At 38.6% G+C, this 17,348-nt stretch overlaps 1 protein-coding gene across 4 annotated transcripts in view; it reads left to right on the top strand.

Annotated features, from left to right (window-relative positions):
* The window catches only part of tbc1d4 (TBC1 domain family, member 4), a 65,799-nt gene that overhangs the window by 5,257 nt on the left and 43,194 nt on the right, over nt 1–17,348 (top strand). For all 4 annotated transcript variants that reach the window (XM_088352508.1, XM_088352505.1, XM_088352506.1 and 1 more), the window contains exons 3-5: nt 14,892–15,020; nt 15,094–15,316; nt 16,530–16,783. In XM_088352508.1, coding sequence (XP_088208634.1) covers nt 14,892–15,020; nt 15,094–15,316; nt 16,530–16,783 — 606 coding nt within the window. The remainder of the gene's footprint in view (nt 1–14,891; nt 15,021–15,093; nt 15,317–16,529; nt 16,784–17,348) is intronic.

Here is a 17,348-nt window from a genome sequence, read left to right on the forward strand (position 1 = left end):
CATTTTAAGGCAAAAGTGATGTGGACACTGAAGACATATATTGTATTCCTCAAATGACAATATAAGTAAGCTCTTCAAAGTCATGTCTTCTGTCTTAGAGATCGTCACTATGTTCTCATGTGATTGCAACAAGGACATGTTGACAGAACTTAGTAACCTGAATAAACAGATTGCAGCGAATAAAGCAGGGCTTCCAAAACTAGGCTCTATTGCGTCTGAAAACATGTCCCAAATGCTGCTCAACAGTGAATTTGTGTCGACTGGAAAATGCGTTTTCTGCCGTGGTTTATTCACTTCTTATGTAAAACAAAAGGTATACTTCTTTCAGTCCAATAGTGGATGAATTCTTCATCTTACACAAGAGAATTATTCTGCTCAACCATTACCAGCAGCAGACGAATGCAAGTCAGACTTTCAGGTCCACGGTTCACAAAACAAGTCCGACACTTGCGCTTGACATTGCCATTTACTTGACAATATCAGCTCTCAGGATACTGGGGTCATGATACAGATTGTGTTTCAATACATGTTTGTCCTGGTACATGCCCCACACTGCGACTAATGTCCTTTTATTTTACCTACTATTTTGAATTAAAATAGTCAGGCGTGTACACGTGATATATATATATATATAATGTCAGATGCACATGATTTAGAGTTTACGTTGGAATTTATGCATCTGAATTACTGTCCACCACTTCTAACATACATCCTTTAAGCATGTAGTTTTAGGAAAACTCGATACTTGATACACTCTGTATTCGCTGCTGTTAACTTGATATTAAAATGTGTTGGGAGTAACGCCGTTATAAATAATTCCCTTATTTAACAGCATTATTTTTTCAGTAACTGGGTACTCTTAACTACTTTTTCTGCCCCTACAAGGTCATTATCGTTTCGATAAAAGCGGTGCGTTACTTTGAATGAAGCAGTTTTCTGCTCTCTTTCGACTTGCCTACGTCAACTAACTGAAGCCCTCCAAAAGCACTTTAACAATTTGCTTTACACATACCCATTCACACACACACTCACAGACTGATAGTGGATTTTAGCCTTGCAAGGCAACTACCCATTTACAGGGGGGATTTTGGGATCAGTGACTCCGTTTCGGCTGGGAATTGAACCTCAACACAAGCACTCTACCTCCTGAGCTACTTTTCATTCCTAATGATGATGAAGATAATAATGACGATCCATTGAGAATTGAACTGCAGTGGTACAGTATGACAACGATTCTTTGCAGTTTCTCACAGTCCTGATTTAAACTGCATGAATTGCTGCACAGTGCATGCTCATTACGTTCAGTAGCAGGTTAATTGTTAGTCACACCCTCACAAGTTTCTTGTGACGTGTATGAACATGAACACTTTGAATGAAAGTGGGTCAAGAAGTGAGGTGGTAGATTTTGAGTAAAACGTTTATCGGCTAAAAATGCACTAGGTAGAAATGGACTTAAGAATGATGCACTGAAATTAGCTACCTTCAAGGGTCTACAACTGAACCACTCTCATAAATTGCATCTTTATATATAGTTGTGCCCGCGTTGTGAAGCCCCTTTATAGAAACAAGGCTCAGCAGGATTAACTTTTCAGTCAAAATCCACTGCTATCATCTGGTGCCCTAAATACTTAATGCCAAAACACATTTCAGATTAGATCAATGGGCCAGTCTGAGTGATCAAATGATGTGTTCAATGACACTCTTTGCTACTGGTGGGAATCTTTGGATACATCATTTGGGTGTACAATTCAGATTAAGAACTGATATTCAGGGTTTGTACAGGTGCTTGAAAAATGCTTGACTTGTATTGTGTTTTTAAGGAATGCAAGGTATTTGAATTTTGAGTAAAGTACTAAAAATTGATGCAACATTGCTTTATGCGGCTTTGCACTGCCAATGCATGTCTTCTTTCCTCGTGATTAACGTCAGATGACAATAGTCTGTATGGCATTGTCCTAAGAAGCGTCATCGACCCCTATGGGACGCGCTCAAGAGGACAAGTTCATGCTACACCTTAACAAGGCACTATGAAATGTGGATTATGTATCAATTATGGACATTTATCATGGAAAAAAATAAGCTAGCATTTCCCAGTGGTTAAAGAAAAACATGCAACTGAAAATGTAAGCTACATATCACCATAATTTTATCAAACGCCTGTATGGGGAGAGATTTCTCCCAAAAATGTTTACAAACGTGTTGTTCGGATTCACAAATATATTCGTGATGTAGTAGTTTAGCATTCACTCAACTGTTAAAATAAACCAGTTTAAAATGTAATGCTAAACGGGAAAATATTTTCCCCCATTGTTTGTGAATAAACTTGTTATGTTTAGAAGTTTTGATAATCATATCTCGATAAATTCACACACAAGTGTAAAAACTGTATGTCAATATCAGACATATTTGTGGATCTGCAAAATACATGATTTCCACCAGATTTCTTATTTTAACATTACTGGAGAAATTAGAAAATTGGCTATGAAAGACCTTAAAAAGTGCTCAAAATTGGGCATGAAAAAGGTGTTCGAACCCTGATTCCTGTCATTTATTTTTCAATTATACATATTTTTTATACCTAGCAGCGTTTGAATCAATAGACACACATTATTCTTTCCACAAATTAAAAGGTAAAGCGCTCATTTTGAGAGCAAGAGGTCGCAGGTTCGATACCTGGCTCCTCTCTTTTGTATGTCTAAGTGTCCTTGAGCAAGACACTGAATCCCTAATGCCTCCAATAAGCAGGTAGTTGCCTTGCATGGCTAATGCTGCTTTCAGTGTGTGAGTGTGTAAGTGTGAAGCACATTGTAAAGCGCTTTGGGAGGTCTTCATTAACTTGAAAAGATCTATGGAAATGCAGACCATTAGTAATCAGTGAATGCATAGCACTGATTTCAGCTTGGAGTAATTGTATCTTTGCTTACCGTGTCACTGAGGGACTTCTGATTGTTTCGTCCGAGTTGATCATCAATGGGTAAGTTTACCTGCCTTTGTGTACAGCGTGCGTTCCTTTTTTGACTTTGCCTCATTTTAGGTGTTTGACTTTACCTTTCATGTTTTTGCCGCTTGTCTTGCAATTAGTATAATATTGTCCAGATAGCTCTCTGTGATTGTGTGGTCTCCCGGAGGCTTCCCGTTTTATTTGGTCTAGGTCAGCCCAGTTAGCAGTCGGCTAGCTGGCCAGCCTGCCTTGCTCATTGTTTTTTGTCACAGCTGGGTTCGTGTTTGTTGTCGTGATAGTGTTTTGTTTTTGGTTTGCGGTTATCCTGGCCTCTTACCACATGTTTTCGGTCAGCCAGCCTCTCTCCCTTTTTTTTCCGCTGATCAGTCCTGGTTCATCCTCTATGGAGGTCGGCAAGCCTGTTTTGTCCTGGCTGGTTCAGCCCCTGTTATCTCTAGGTGTGGTATTTTTGACAGTTCGCACCATTTTGGCTCCTCGCCATATGTTGTACCATTGCTCGACCCATCTACAACACAATGTTTAGCCATTCTCCATAAAAACTACCAAAACTTGGCTTAAAACAATCAAGACCTTTTTGACTAGTTCACATGTAAACCAATAAGGTGACTGGATTGCTAGGGTGCTGGTGTGCTTCACATGACGTCAGAGCATGGGTAGTCAAAGACGAGACAGACCGTCTTCAAAATGCATTATCTTGGAAAATAATATACCAATGGCATATATACTGTATATGGATATTACGCAAAAAATCTGTATTCTCACATCTTGTATGTTTTAGCATTTGGGAACCCCTTTAAAAATGCTCGAGTTTGACCAGGAAAAATGTGTACAAACTAACCTTTTTATTTTTTGATAACTGCAATTAATAAATAATAATCCAATTAATGAATCAATTTCAATTTCTTCATCAAGAACTGGATGCACCAGATAAATTGAAATTTCTCCCTTCCAGGTTTGTCACCCTTCATCAAGGATCTTTGTGTTTGGACTTAGTGTTGTACAAATTCATACTAAAGGCCAATAAAATCTGCTAAAATTTATGCAAACATAAAAACTGTAACCTGCAAAATTAAACATACACACTGGTATACTGATTTTAGTTATTAGCCTGGACTTTTGAGGCTGGCTTGATTTCAGTTTTAGAGCCATTTGTATGGTTCTAATGCTGACAAGAATAGCAAGGCATGACTTAATATCAGGTGCATGCAAATGCTAAATTTCGTATTCTCGGCCAAAAAATCAATTACGTTTATACTCTTGACAACTAGAATATCTTTGACAAGGATTCCCTTATCGATAGAAAACTCAATTAAAAAAACACATATTTAAAGGTGCATTGCACAGGTTGTCACCTCTGGCCTAAAGCTCTGCTGTAATATTAACATTTTAACGTCCACAAAGTGATTTTTAAACAAAATCATAAGCATTGACCTGACACAGTTAAACTAATGTCATCACAAATTGTCTTTATTATTGGACAATAATTCCTCCGTTATCGCGGTTAATGGGGACCAGAACCCCCCGCGAAACAGAAAATCTGCGTAGTGATGCCCCTTCATAAAAACCCCCAAGGGTCATACTTACATGATGCCGTCCTTACCGACTGGGAGTATATAACTGTAACAAAACAAAAACTATATAACTACTCATAAAAACACAGAATTGCAGGTTAATAAATGGTCTTTATTGTTCTTATACAAAAGTATTATCTGCATTTATATAGCGCTTTTCAAGTCAATAGAAACCGCCCAAAGCGCTTTACAATGTACTTTACACATACCCACACACCCTCACATACCGATTGCAGCGCCAGCCATTCAAGGCAACTACCTGCTCATTCGGGGTTCAGTGTCTTGAAAAAAAGTACAACAAAATCAGGGGGATTCCCCTTTCACTGTAAGAATGTGATTTAGAGAGCGGTTAGCTATGTGCACGCTAGCATTGGGTAACCTTGGATTGAGCCAGGTCTAAAAAATGTCTAAAATACAACTGTCCGGTTTCTCATGAGTTGTAGCTCCAGGTCATGCCGTTTCATGGGTACTGTATATGGAGATGGTGAGATACAAGCTCAGCAGGGGTAGATTGTAAAACTTGTTACATAGCCTAGCTGTAGCAGTAAGCCGGATATCAGCACAGCAGTTGCTTTCTCTCTGGACGCCGCCTCAGTCGCTTCCTAAACTCGTTAACCATCCACGGAGCACCCACTGGTGATCACCATTTGTTTGTGCTCTTCTGACTTTTCTCAGAGTCCGATTAAACTCATACATGTCTTTTCAATGTAACGAGCCACTAAAAGCTAGCTTTTGCCATGCTTCGCAGTGTGTTTTTACGGCCAGATTGACTTGTGCGCAGGTACTGCTGTTTGACTGACAGCGTACCCCAGTCTATTGCAGTGGTGCACAGAGGCAGTCACGCCCACACAACACACGCACGCATACAACCTGCTCCCGTAATTTGATTTGCTGTCTGTTGTCTGCTACAGAACACAATGCATGATATGTTTATATCAATGACAATAAAAACAATTAAATGCAAAATCCGTGAACCCGTGAACCAGCGATAGCCGAAGTGTGAAGTAGCAAGGGATTACTGTATATGCATCATCATTTGTCTGATAGTTTCTTAAAGGACACTTATCCTGTGATAAACCCTTTCACAAAAAAAACTATGGGCATTACAGTGACCTGGATTGTCGCTGGGGCTACGTTCCAAAAAGAACCTGTGAAAGCAAAATCCGTGAAGTTTTTCCTTTGTATTAAAAAATAAATTAATATTAAACATCAAAATCAAATAGCAAACCCTTTTTACAAGGCCAAACATTAATTTAATAAATAAAAGTGCTTGACATTGGCCCTATAAACTTTGATTTTATTTTTTTATACAAAAAATACATTTTAGCCTATCCGAAAGTATAACAGACCGTGAAAGGTAAACTGCTTTATAGCAAGGGATAACTATATTATGATTCTTACCATAACAATGTTCTTTTTAATACAATAAAAGTTATTTTGGTGGAGCCGGTTCTCACCAGGAAGTAGGATGCCCACAAAATAACCTCGGCAAGGCATCCACAAAGCATTTTGTGCTAGATTCGCAGTGTGGGTAAAAGGTGTCTATTAAAAGAAAGGTGTGGTGTAACATCAAATCGCGAAATAATTACTTTATAAAAGTTAAATTTTCAAAGTGTTTGGTTGATTTAAATTTTTTTTTAAAAGTATGTTCTTTTTTGGATGAGATTTTGTTGACGCAGCGTTTCAGTTTTTTCCATGTTGTAACATGACCCATCAGTTTCCTGCTCTAGTTTCTTGGAACCTGGGAAACATCAGGAGCCTCACCAAGAACGCAAACAGTCGTCACGTTCTGTTCTTTCAGTAAATGTACCTGCCCTCTATCACGCTTTCAGCGAAATTTGTGCTAAAGCGAGACATGGATGGCCGAGAGCAATCCAGCCGTGACAGATTTAAGACCCGGGTACTTTCGAGGAGTTCCACCTATCATTTCTTAGCATTTTTTTTCTTAGCAAAGCAATATTACGCAAGAGAAACTGGTTTGGCAGCCAGGGGCTGGGCGGAGCGCTTGGAATGCGCTTCTCATTTATCTTGTGCCCTTTTCTCGTGTCTACTGTCGACAATACTGTGCTTTTTTTGTACTGTGCTTTTTATTGAGTTGTCTGCTTATTTTTGGGTTGACATGCATGTTTCCAGACTTGCTGCATAGTTCCCGCAGATTCTTGTAAAATCTTAAAAGGCGTTGAATTCGTTATTCTAAAAATAAGGCCTTAATTGGTATTAAAATGTTTTAAAGGGATTCCCAAATTCTAAAACTTACAACATGTGATAAAATACTACATGTTTTTTGCATAATATCCCTATATATGTCATTGGTATATTCCAATCAATATTCAGAGGTACTGTAATGCATTTTGAAGACAGTCTGACTCGTATTTGCCAGTATAAGCCAGTCAGCCTATTGGTTTACATGTTCACTTGTTAAAATGGTTTTGAGTGTTAGGCCAACTTTTGGGAGTTTTTGTGGCGAATGCCTAGGTATTGTGACACAGATGGGTGCAGTAATGGTACAACAAATAGCGAGTAGCTAAATCTGGGAAAACTGGCAAAAAAGAAACGCACAGCCAAGTTGGCAGGCTGATAAAAATGGTCAACCGGGATCGATCGGCAGAAAAACGTGAGGTTGGCTGACCGGAAACCTACAGTAAGCTGCTAGGATAACCGCGAGCCAAGGACAAAAAATCAACTAGCAACAAACACGAACACAGCCAGGAGAAAAAATAATGAGCACGGCAGCTAGCTGACTGCTAACGGGGCTTACCTAGACCAAATAAAACTGTATGCCTTCGGGGGCCCGCACACTAATAGGGAGCTATCTGGACAATGCAATATATTGCATAAACACGCGGCAACAAGGAGGGAAAAGTCACAAAACTATACCTATGACGAGAAGGAACACACGCTGTACAAGACTGCTAGTAGACATATGGGGCGGAATTTGATATGATCAAAGCAAGCGCCTTGGACAAAACAATCAAAAGTCCCTCACTGACACGGTATGCAAAGTTCCAATTACTCCAAGCGGGTATGAGCGCTATGCATTCGCTAATCACTACAATTTTGCTTCTCCATGTCAACTGGGGATGTCACAGGTCTACAGTATATGAGGTGAAACTGTGAACTTTGAAAACTAATTCCTCAAGATCCATGGCAGGTGGAATATTTTGGAACATATCTGCATTATTGTGGGGAGTAACACTACAAGTTCTTTGCCAAATTGAAAAAAAAAAGATTCTTTTGAATCCCTTAAAATCCAATCTTTGAAAGTCTTGAAATGTGAACACATAGACCAGATTAATAATTGTTTGTACTAAAAATATTTTGTAACATTTTTCAGTTGTCCTTTTTAAAAATTCATCGATTTACTTTCGTGGCAACATCGCATGACCAAAATAACGGAACTATCAAAAAAGGATATGGGGTTTCAGTCAGGCCTTTCATAGCAGACTCATGTCTTAGGTCTACCCACAAAACAGCAGCTTCAGACCGAGACGTTTACTTTGTACCATGGGAAAGTGTCCATTTAGTGAGAAGTGGTTGTCTGACAAATGTATTTTGCCCGGGCTAAAAGCTGTGCTAGGGTATGTATTCAAGGCACGATGTATCGTAAGAAATATATATATATATTTTTCCCCCATTTTTGCTCGACTTATTCCTAAATTTGCTTTCAAAAGGCATTAAAATCTTGACTTTAACTTGCCTTGTACTGTAGGAACCCAGTACTATTATTCGGGTTAGACAGGAGACTGGATTACTTTAGAAACAAGATGTCTGGTTGCTTGTGAGATCATTAAACAGCAAAATATTTGTGGTTTAGGCGAATAATTTAATCTTTTACTTTTGGGCAATCTGAGCACACTGTAATCACAAGATGCGTTTTTTCCCCCCATCCGAGACAAACTTTTAGAACTTAAAAAACAACCTAATGCAGGAATATGATGTCACAATACTAATGTTTGTGGTACTCTAATAACGCCATTAAAAATGTTAAAGTAGTTTCATATTTCATCATCGGGAATGAATTTAGCAGCTTAACTAAGGAGCCATTCAGAGTAACTATAACCTTTCACCCATATATTGAGTCTTGCATAGTTTTGCAGCCTCAGTGAGACAAATTTAATGTAGACGTGTTTATACTGACAGGGCCAGTTGCAATCTGATCACAGGGAGTTTACACTGTACAACCTTTGTTGTCACTTGGAATTTAGCCACATTGGAAGTTGACCCTCTTGTGTCTGGGGAAATGCTTGTTCAAATGTACCTGAAGAAAATTCTAGATCTGGATTATCCATCCATTCATTATCTGCACCACTTATACTCAGTATAAGTAGTATATCCCAGTGGGCAGGGGACACCCTGAACTGGTTGCCAGCCAGTCGCAGGGCACACAAAGACATACAACTCACTCACTCATTCACACCTTGGGACAATTTGGACAAGCCAATTAACCGGACATGCATTTTTGGGGAATGTGGAGTGCCTGGAGGAAACCCACGCAGGCACGGGGAGAACATGCAAACTCCACACGGGGAGGCTGTGATAGCTGGACTTGAACCCTGAACCTCCGCTCCGTGGGGCTGCGTGCTAACCACCCAGCCGCCGTAGATTCCATCACAGTAGATTCCATGACAGTAGGCGGCAACCACCGTGCCGCAGGCTTGTACTGGGCCATGGGTCGTATGGTACACAGAAAGAATAGAAATTTGCCTGATACTTTGCTTATAACATATTAGTTGGTGTATAAACGCATCTTATTTTGTGGAGGCCTTGCCTCCAGCCGACTCCACTTACAGGGCAGTGACTGAGCCAGATAGATAGACTAAGGCAGCCCCTCTTGCCCACACCTATAAAACCCAACACGCAAGTTCGAAATCCACTCTTGATTTCGGCGCGCGCTACCGATCAAAACCAGCTTTCCAGCTACGGGATGACGTTTAGTGCACGTCCACGATCGCCACGACGACCTGAATCATTGATACCTCAACCAGATGCCTCGGGGGCTGAAATTATCTTGCAAAGTTCATGCATTGTTCATGCAGAAGTTCGGTTTTCCTGCAATAAAATGTCATTTTACGACCAAAGTGATCTTCTGTTTATGGAAACATTGTTTAGAAATTGTAGATATTACTAATTTATAAAAGAAAGCACCAAAGTGAAAGTTATACTTGAAATCAGTTTACAAAATGCTGTTTTTCTCAGATGTTTTCTTGGAAACGAGCATTTTCTAGAAACTTCGCAGTGTTCAAATGTTTTTTACTACACAATGGTAAAACCTAGAAACATTATATTTTCTCACGAAAAGATGAGGGTTTAAGCTTTCTTTTGATGTGTCCTATGCTTCTAGAGAGCTAAACTTTCTGTAGGCCTTCAGAAATGAGTCAAAAGCCAGGCATTGGCTGGCACCGGCACTTCCCATTTGAAAGAATCATGTGGCACTAAATGAGGTAATGTTGTCTTTGCACTTCTACTACATTTTCAGACTTCTAGTTGCATTATATAATACATTTACTTTACATGAAAGTCAGGTTTGGCTGCTAAAATGAGTTGCTAAAATGTGAATTAATTTTTTGGAACACCCTGTGTATATATAATTTATTATTGTATAATATATTATTTTTATTATAATAATACATGTTTAAATCCTGCGTCATTGTTTAACTACTAGTCTACACTTCCGTAAATTAGTCTGTCGAATCACCCACTCATTAGTGAGCACACTTCACAGGCTTAGGTCACATGTTGACTTTACATGACTATAATCACACTCTGTGCTGCCAGCAGTGCCTTTCCATAATTAGTTTCTCAAAACTATTCACAACTCCGTGTGTATATTAGAGTAGCTCTTTATAGCTTGTTGTTTTGGACTGGTGGCCGACTGACTTTGGAAGTCTAGATGAAAACACAAAGTCGCTGCAGGCTGTCAGCATAGTCTTGTGTGCTGAGCATAGAACTTTAATGTCATTTTCTACAGTGTTTTAGACATTTGTTTGCATGGTTGATTGGTTTTGACTTATTCACTCATGAGAGTAACTCGTCACACTGTTTATTTTACGTGTACAGCACCAGTTGCAACCAAATACGGCAGGACAGGACCTTTTTTCGTGTCCCTGAAAAGCTCTGATTTGTTTTGACTTCTGTCCTGGGAAAGCGTAGGTGTTTCCCTGGCTGCCTGCCTGTAGTCTTCACTCGTGCGTTTCTTTTTCGGGTTATCTCTCTCAAGGCTGGCAGTCTTATCTGCCATCTATTTTTAACACCTAAATATGAAGTATGAGAAGTTTGGTAACATTTTACATTTAGTAATACATTTCAAAGAAGAATTGCTATTTGCTTGCGTCCATGCAGTTGCCTTGAGAGCAATGACCGCTATTGAAAGATAAGCAGAGCTGTGATATTGTTGGATGTTGTTGTTTTGAGTCAACACGAGCTTCTGATAAACATTGCTGCAAAATACAGGACTTAATTGAGTGTTTTTTTTTTACAGTGGAAAATATCCTTCACTGAAATCTTCAAAATTAATTGTCTGTCCTGTCTGTCTACTTAAAAAAAATATATGTAAATTTCTGGCGTTGTTACGAAGCCGATGCTGTACTATTTTATCATACCGGGATACTGTAATAATAGTCTGTAGAGCCCTTGGCGACTTCTTGTGATGAAGGGCTGTACAAACAAACAACAATGACCTGACTTTTACTTTCGGCTATACATATATGTGTGCGTATATATATATATATATATATATATATATATATATATATATATATATATATATATATATATATATATATTGGCAGCACGGCGGCGCAGTGGTTAGCGCATGTGCGGCACAGTTCATGTCATGGGAACCTCCTGCGTGGGTTCAAATCCAGCTCCAGACTTCCTGTGCGGAGTTTGTATGTTCTCCCCGTGCTTGCGTGGGTTTCCTCCGGGCACTCCGGTTTCCTCCCACATTCCAAAAACATGCATTTCAGGTGAATTGGCCGGTCCAAATTGTCCCTAGGTGTGAATGAGCGAGTGAGTTGTCTGTCCCCGTGTGCCCTGCGATTGGCTGGCAACCAGTTTAGGGTGTCCCCTGCCCACTGCCTGGAGATGGCTGGGATGGTCTCCAGCCCCGCCGCGACCCTATGAGGATAAGCGGTACAGCTGATGAGATGAGATATATATATATATATATATATATATATATATATATATATATATATATTGCAGTGTTGTTCGAAATAATAGCTGTGCAATGTGACTAAACCCAAGTATCCCTGGTTTTTAGTATGTTTTTTATTGTTACAGGCGAGACAAGTTACCAGTAGGTGCAGTAAATTCTCAGAAAACAAATGATTCATAATAGGCAAGCGCAGAAGGCTGAGACATTGGGCAAAGAGTTAAAAAAAACTAGCAGTGTCTACTGTTGACTGTACAAACTCAAAACTATATTGTATTTCCAAAAAAAGGTAGGATTTAGCAATCCTAATAATTTGTTGCATAACCACAGCTTTTAATAATTGCTTCACATCTATGTGTCTTTGGGTCCACCAAATTGTGGCACCTTTCAGTCGATATTTCACTCTATGATTGCTTAAGAACATTGCAACATTCCTTTACATTTCTTAGTTAAAAAGTTTATAATTTGACTTCATAGTTAAAGTAAGTATGTTTAAATTGGAGGGCAATGCTATGGATTTATTTAAGATGTTTGTAAAAACCAAATCCATGATATTTTTCTTAATTTAGAAAAAAATAATTCCTCAACTTAGAAAATGTATCTGCAGTCTGTCAAACCACATTATGTGACTGATATAGGGTTTACTTATCTCCCAAAATAGAAAAATCTGTAAAAATACAGTTAAATAAACATGGCATTAAAATATGTTAAAGGTATATTAAAATAAACGAATTAATTCCTAAAATAAGCATACTTGTGGGAGATGCAACAAGAAATTTGGGCTTTGAGAAGTTTTCCTACCTTGCAACTAGAATATTCTTAGTTTTTGTTTGGGCTTCTAGTTTCATTTCATGACCCTCCCTTATTTTTCCTACATATTTTTTACTTTTAATGATCCTCTAATAACCATTTTTTTACCTAAATGTGTTTAACGATTTATATTTTAATATAACAGACAATAATCATATTGTGTAAACCTAATTATTTTATCACAGTTAATTGTGACTTGGTTGCGGTAGTGTGATACTTGAAAATTGAAACCTAAAATAACCTACCGAGGGGTGAGACTGTGTCGTTTTTAAAGCAATTAAAAGTAACCGGACTGGACAAGTTCCTTTTGCATTGTTTTTAAAATTAATATTATGCGTTTCAAGTCACAGCCTTCAATACCATCCACAGTTCTTCAATCTGGCATCAAGTCATCAGATCAGTGTTGAGGAAACACAGAAAGGGACAAAATGTCTTCATTACTGTGTCAAAGTTGTGGCATGAGCACAGTCCCACTTACTTCCTGTTTTCAAGTATTGACTTCAAACATGTTTTCTTTTATTAGTTTATTCTTGATATTTGTCAGGGATATTTTTAAGTTATTTATGATCTTAAACGCCTGCCATTTTATTTGGGGTTCATGTATTTTTCTCTATTGTTTCTTAAATGGACATAGAGTATTTCTTAGCATCTACTGGTTGGAAAAACTTCATTAGAAAAAATAATATTCATTTAGATAATGAACAAGCATACTTAAACAAATATATGAACGAGCATTTTTTTTTATCTCGTAGGTTGGGGAAATATGTATTTATTTTACATAACATGAGTCTTACCTAGAGGGAGCTTACATGATTTTGAGCCATCTTGCGCCTACAGGTACTTCCAAAAAACAAAGACCTTGTGAAAGGGTGGGGAGAAAATGAGAAGAAAAATGGTGCAGTTTGGGAACTTTTGTGTGTCCTACGTTTGCCGTCTTCCTTGGTAGCACTTATTTTTTGGTTGCAATGCACAATACAGCAACATCTAGTAATCAAATATTACACAGTGTCTCAGTATGTCGAATCTGTTTTTAATATCCGTTAAAAAAGCTGAATCCGATTTAGTTAGATGTGCGTACAATTTGGCACCCTACAATTTCATTATAAATCAGGGGTACAATTCAGATTTTGGAACAATTATTGTCGCATTTGTTACCTATTTTACGTTCGACCTGCCTGAGTGTTAACTCTGAAAAAGACCCTGTGATTGCACTGAGCTAAACTACCAAAGAAGGACCGTTGCCACAGGGGAAGTTTTAATGAAGCTTTATTTCCCTTTTCTGGATGGTGAAAACTGCAACAATAGAATACAATGCATTCAAACCATGGCCAATAAGTTAGCAAAAATAAAGTGTATAAACTATTACAATATATAGTTGTTTATACATCATATGAACACTTTTAGAAACATGAAATGGATTGAACATGCAATAGTCTTGTCAGTCATTGTCCAAGTCTTTGTTTATGTTGAGCCGGCACCTGAAGTGACGTGGAAAACCCGGAAGTAGTATTATATAACTACACTTTTTAATTTAGAGCTCAAATAAAGACAAAATACATACAAAAATTATTCTTGAAGAACTTACATCAGTTTTTAACCTTGTATTTTATTTACAACAATACATTGTATTCCTTTTGCTTTATTATTGTATTGTTCTCAGCGAAGGGATGCTGCTGGAAATGTGAATTTCCCTGCGGGGATGAATAAAGTATCTATCTATATCAATCTATCTATATCTATCTATCTATATCTATCTATCTATCTAACATATTTAGTAAAGAAAAGCAGTTGGCGTAAGGGCATTTTTGCACTTACACTTTTTGAAGTTATTTCTGATTTTTATTTGCAAGCAGTGTTTTGTACCACAACATAGACTATAAGCCGTGACTTTTTCCCCAAGCTCGTGACCATGCTACTTATGGAACGATGCAGCCAATTTATGCATATTTTCTGACGGCCGCCAGGGGCGCCCAAGAAGTACAAGTAAGAGTGAGACAGGTGGTATAAATGTGTCAAGAAAGACGCAAGTTTAATGTAACTTTGCGCTTTCTGCATGAATAAAACTAGCATGAACAGACCCTCGTCATGGATAAGATTTTAATCGAAAGGGCAGGGCTACCTAACATTTTGGGAATAATTTCCGAATCTGTTTTTTTGTAAATGGAAACGGAAAACGTAAGGTACCGTATATATTTTAAACGCTTTCTGTGTACCGTCTTTCTTTGTAATGATCTAATGTTTGAATGTGGGCATATGCGGCTTAAAGTCAGGTGCGGCTACAAAATACTTTTTCCCTTAAGAATTTAGAGGGTCCGGCTTATAACCAGGTGCGCTCTATAGTCCAAATTTTATGGTACTCTTTGCTTAATTGCATCCCATTATTTTTTTCCAAAAGGTGCCTGAGGTGATCAGCAGTATTCGCCAAGTGTCTAAATCGGCCCTAAAGGAAGACACCAAACCAAAACAGGAAGCTGATGAGGCTTTCTACAACTCTCAGAAGTTTGAAGTGCTCTACTGTGGAAAGGTGGGATTTTGACGCAAAACCAATGTCCCCTTTTACTGACTTTCCATGATTGCTAACGCTCTTGTCAACGCAGGTGACAGTGGGGCACAAAAAAGCTCCGTCCACCCTCATCGACGACTGCATCGATAAGTTTCACCAGCACGAGGCCAAGCGCAAACGCCTTCTCAATGGCCAGCGAGGGTCAATGGAAAAGATTCCAGTCGAGTTCACGATAGGGGGTGGAGGAGATCCACTCTCTTCAGTTTTAAATGAGAAGAAGGAGGACCCTGAAAGTCTGGAAGGGAAACACGTGACTGGTAAGAGATAAAGAGTTTGGAGACAGATAAATGAGACAGTGAAAAACAAGTTCAACCTGACCCTTCTCTACAGATTAGAGGTAAAACATATTTTTTAAATGCTTATTCAAAAAAAGGATAATGGAATTTTCCACCATGACCTTTTATACTCACATGAATAATAAAAAAAAATATGAACATGTAATTGTGCTACGAAAAAAAAAATGCTTTCAGACAACATAATATGCGCACTTAAGAATGGCAAATGCTCAATTGTTCCTCTCGTGAACAAGCCCTTGAGGGTCATATGACCAAGTGAGAAAAAAAGGGTAAACGGTTTCCATTAAGAATGTATCTTTCTTGACATTTTGAATACAGTAGCCCCTCAGTTATTACTGTGAATGGGGGATGGAACCCCCCGCGAAGCATGTAAATATGCGAATTAGTGATGCCCTGTCATGAAAGCCCCTAAGGGTCAAACTTACTTCGAGATGACGTCCTTACCGACTGAGAGTATAGGACTAACAAAACAACAACTATAGATCTACAAATAAAATCACAGATCACAGAATTGCAATGGAATGAACGCTCTTTATTCTTGTTAAACAAAAGTATAGCCATATAGAGGGGCTTTATTTATCAGTGTAAGAAAGATATTTAGAGAATGGCTGGATAGCTGCACGCTAGAATCGGGTATCCTCAGTTTAAGCCAGGTCTATTCAATGATTAGAAAACAACTCTTCCGAATGTAGCGGTTTCCCATGAGTTGTAGCTCCAGGTCATCTGTTTTACAGGTAATGGATCTGGCGTTGTTGAAATACAATTAGGCAGGGGTAGGTTGTGAGAGTTGTTACGTAGCCTAGCCGCAGGATGCAAAATTCACACTGGATATTTTCTTTTAATGGTACTGGTGAAATTGGAAATTTACCTTTGAAAGTCCTTAAAAAGCGCTTGACCTTGGTCCTAAAAAGGATGTTTGAACCCTGAAAAACAAAAACATTGAACTGGTGCTGAGTTTTAAGGGACAGTGTGCCTTCAGATTTTTTGATGAATTAAGTGTGCCTTAGTTTATTTAAGGTTAAGAAACACTGGTTTGAATAATACACTTGGAACCATATTAAATTGTGACTCACTTTTTGGCAAATAAATTTGAAAAGCAATTCACTAGGAGATTTTAGTGTTAAATCTTTGACAACCACAATTTTTTTTGACAAAAGGACATTTTGACTGAAAGGTTTTGCAGGGTCCGGCATGTCCATCAGCAGCAGTCAGAGCAGCCTGAGAGGAGCGTTTCCAGAGTGCATTTTGGAAGATTCGGGCTTCCAGGAGCCGCAAGAATTCCGCACACGCTGCAGCAGCCTGGCAGGAAGCCTGCAGAAGAAAGCTGCAGAAGGCGTCGGGATGGACCATGCGCGACGCAGACACGCTAGCGCTCCGAACAACGTACAGCCGTCCGATTCGGACAAAAATAGAACCATGCTTTTCCAGGTAGGCTCTATGATAGCTTGCTGCCCGACTATACATAGCAAAGTGTCTAGCCATTTGTAGACACTGACTGCATTGAAGCAACCCAGAAGCACTGTTGATTAGTATTAGCTCTGAATCTTTGCAGGATGAGCTCCATTTGAAAGAATCCTTTATACACACCACAGCAGTGAAAACACAGGTGTCTAAAAAGCAGAGTGCATTAAAATTAAATTCACCCATAATTTCAGTGAAATAAACCTCAGTTATTTTTGTGTAACCACCTACTGTTATTTACTTCACTTCAAGCACATCATCAGCCTTATTGCCTAAATATTACATTGTTTTTGATAAAAGGTCTAGTTGAAAAGCAAAGAAACAACAAAAACACCCAAATTTGACGTGGTTGAGACCCTTTAACTACCAGAAAAACTCAGCACCTGGACCGAACAGCAGGCATTGTACACCTGCTATAAATAATTATTTTATCCATCAGTTTGACCGTCACAATATTGTTAATGAATTGATGACTCAAATTAGAAAAAACATTTTTTCATTTCAGCCCATTTTTTTCCAGAAAACACAAAAT

The sequence above is a fragment of the Urocampus carinirostris genome, chromosome 14 (assembly GCF_059441175.1).
Source record: "Urocampus carinirostris isolate Australia breed hairy pipefish chromosome 14, RoL_Ucar_1.0, whole genome shotgun sequence".
Lineage (NCBI taxonomy): Eukaryota > Metazoa > Chordata > Actinopteri > Syngnathiformes > Syngnathidae > Urocampus > Urocampus carinirostris.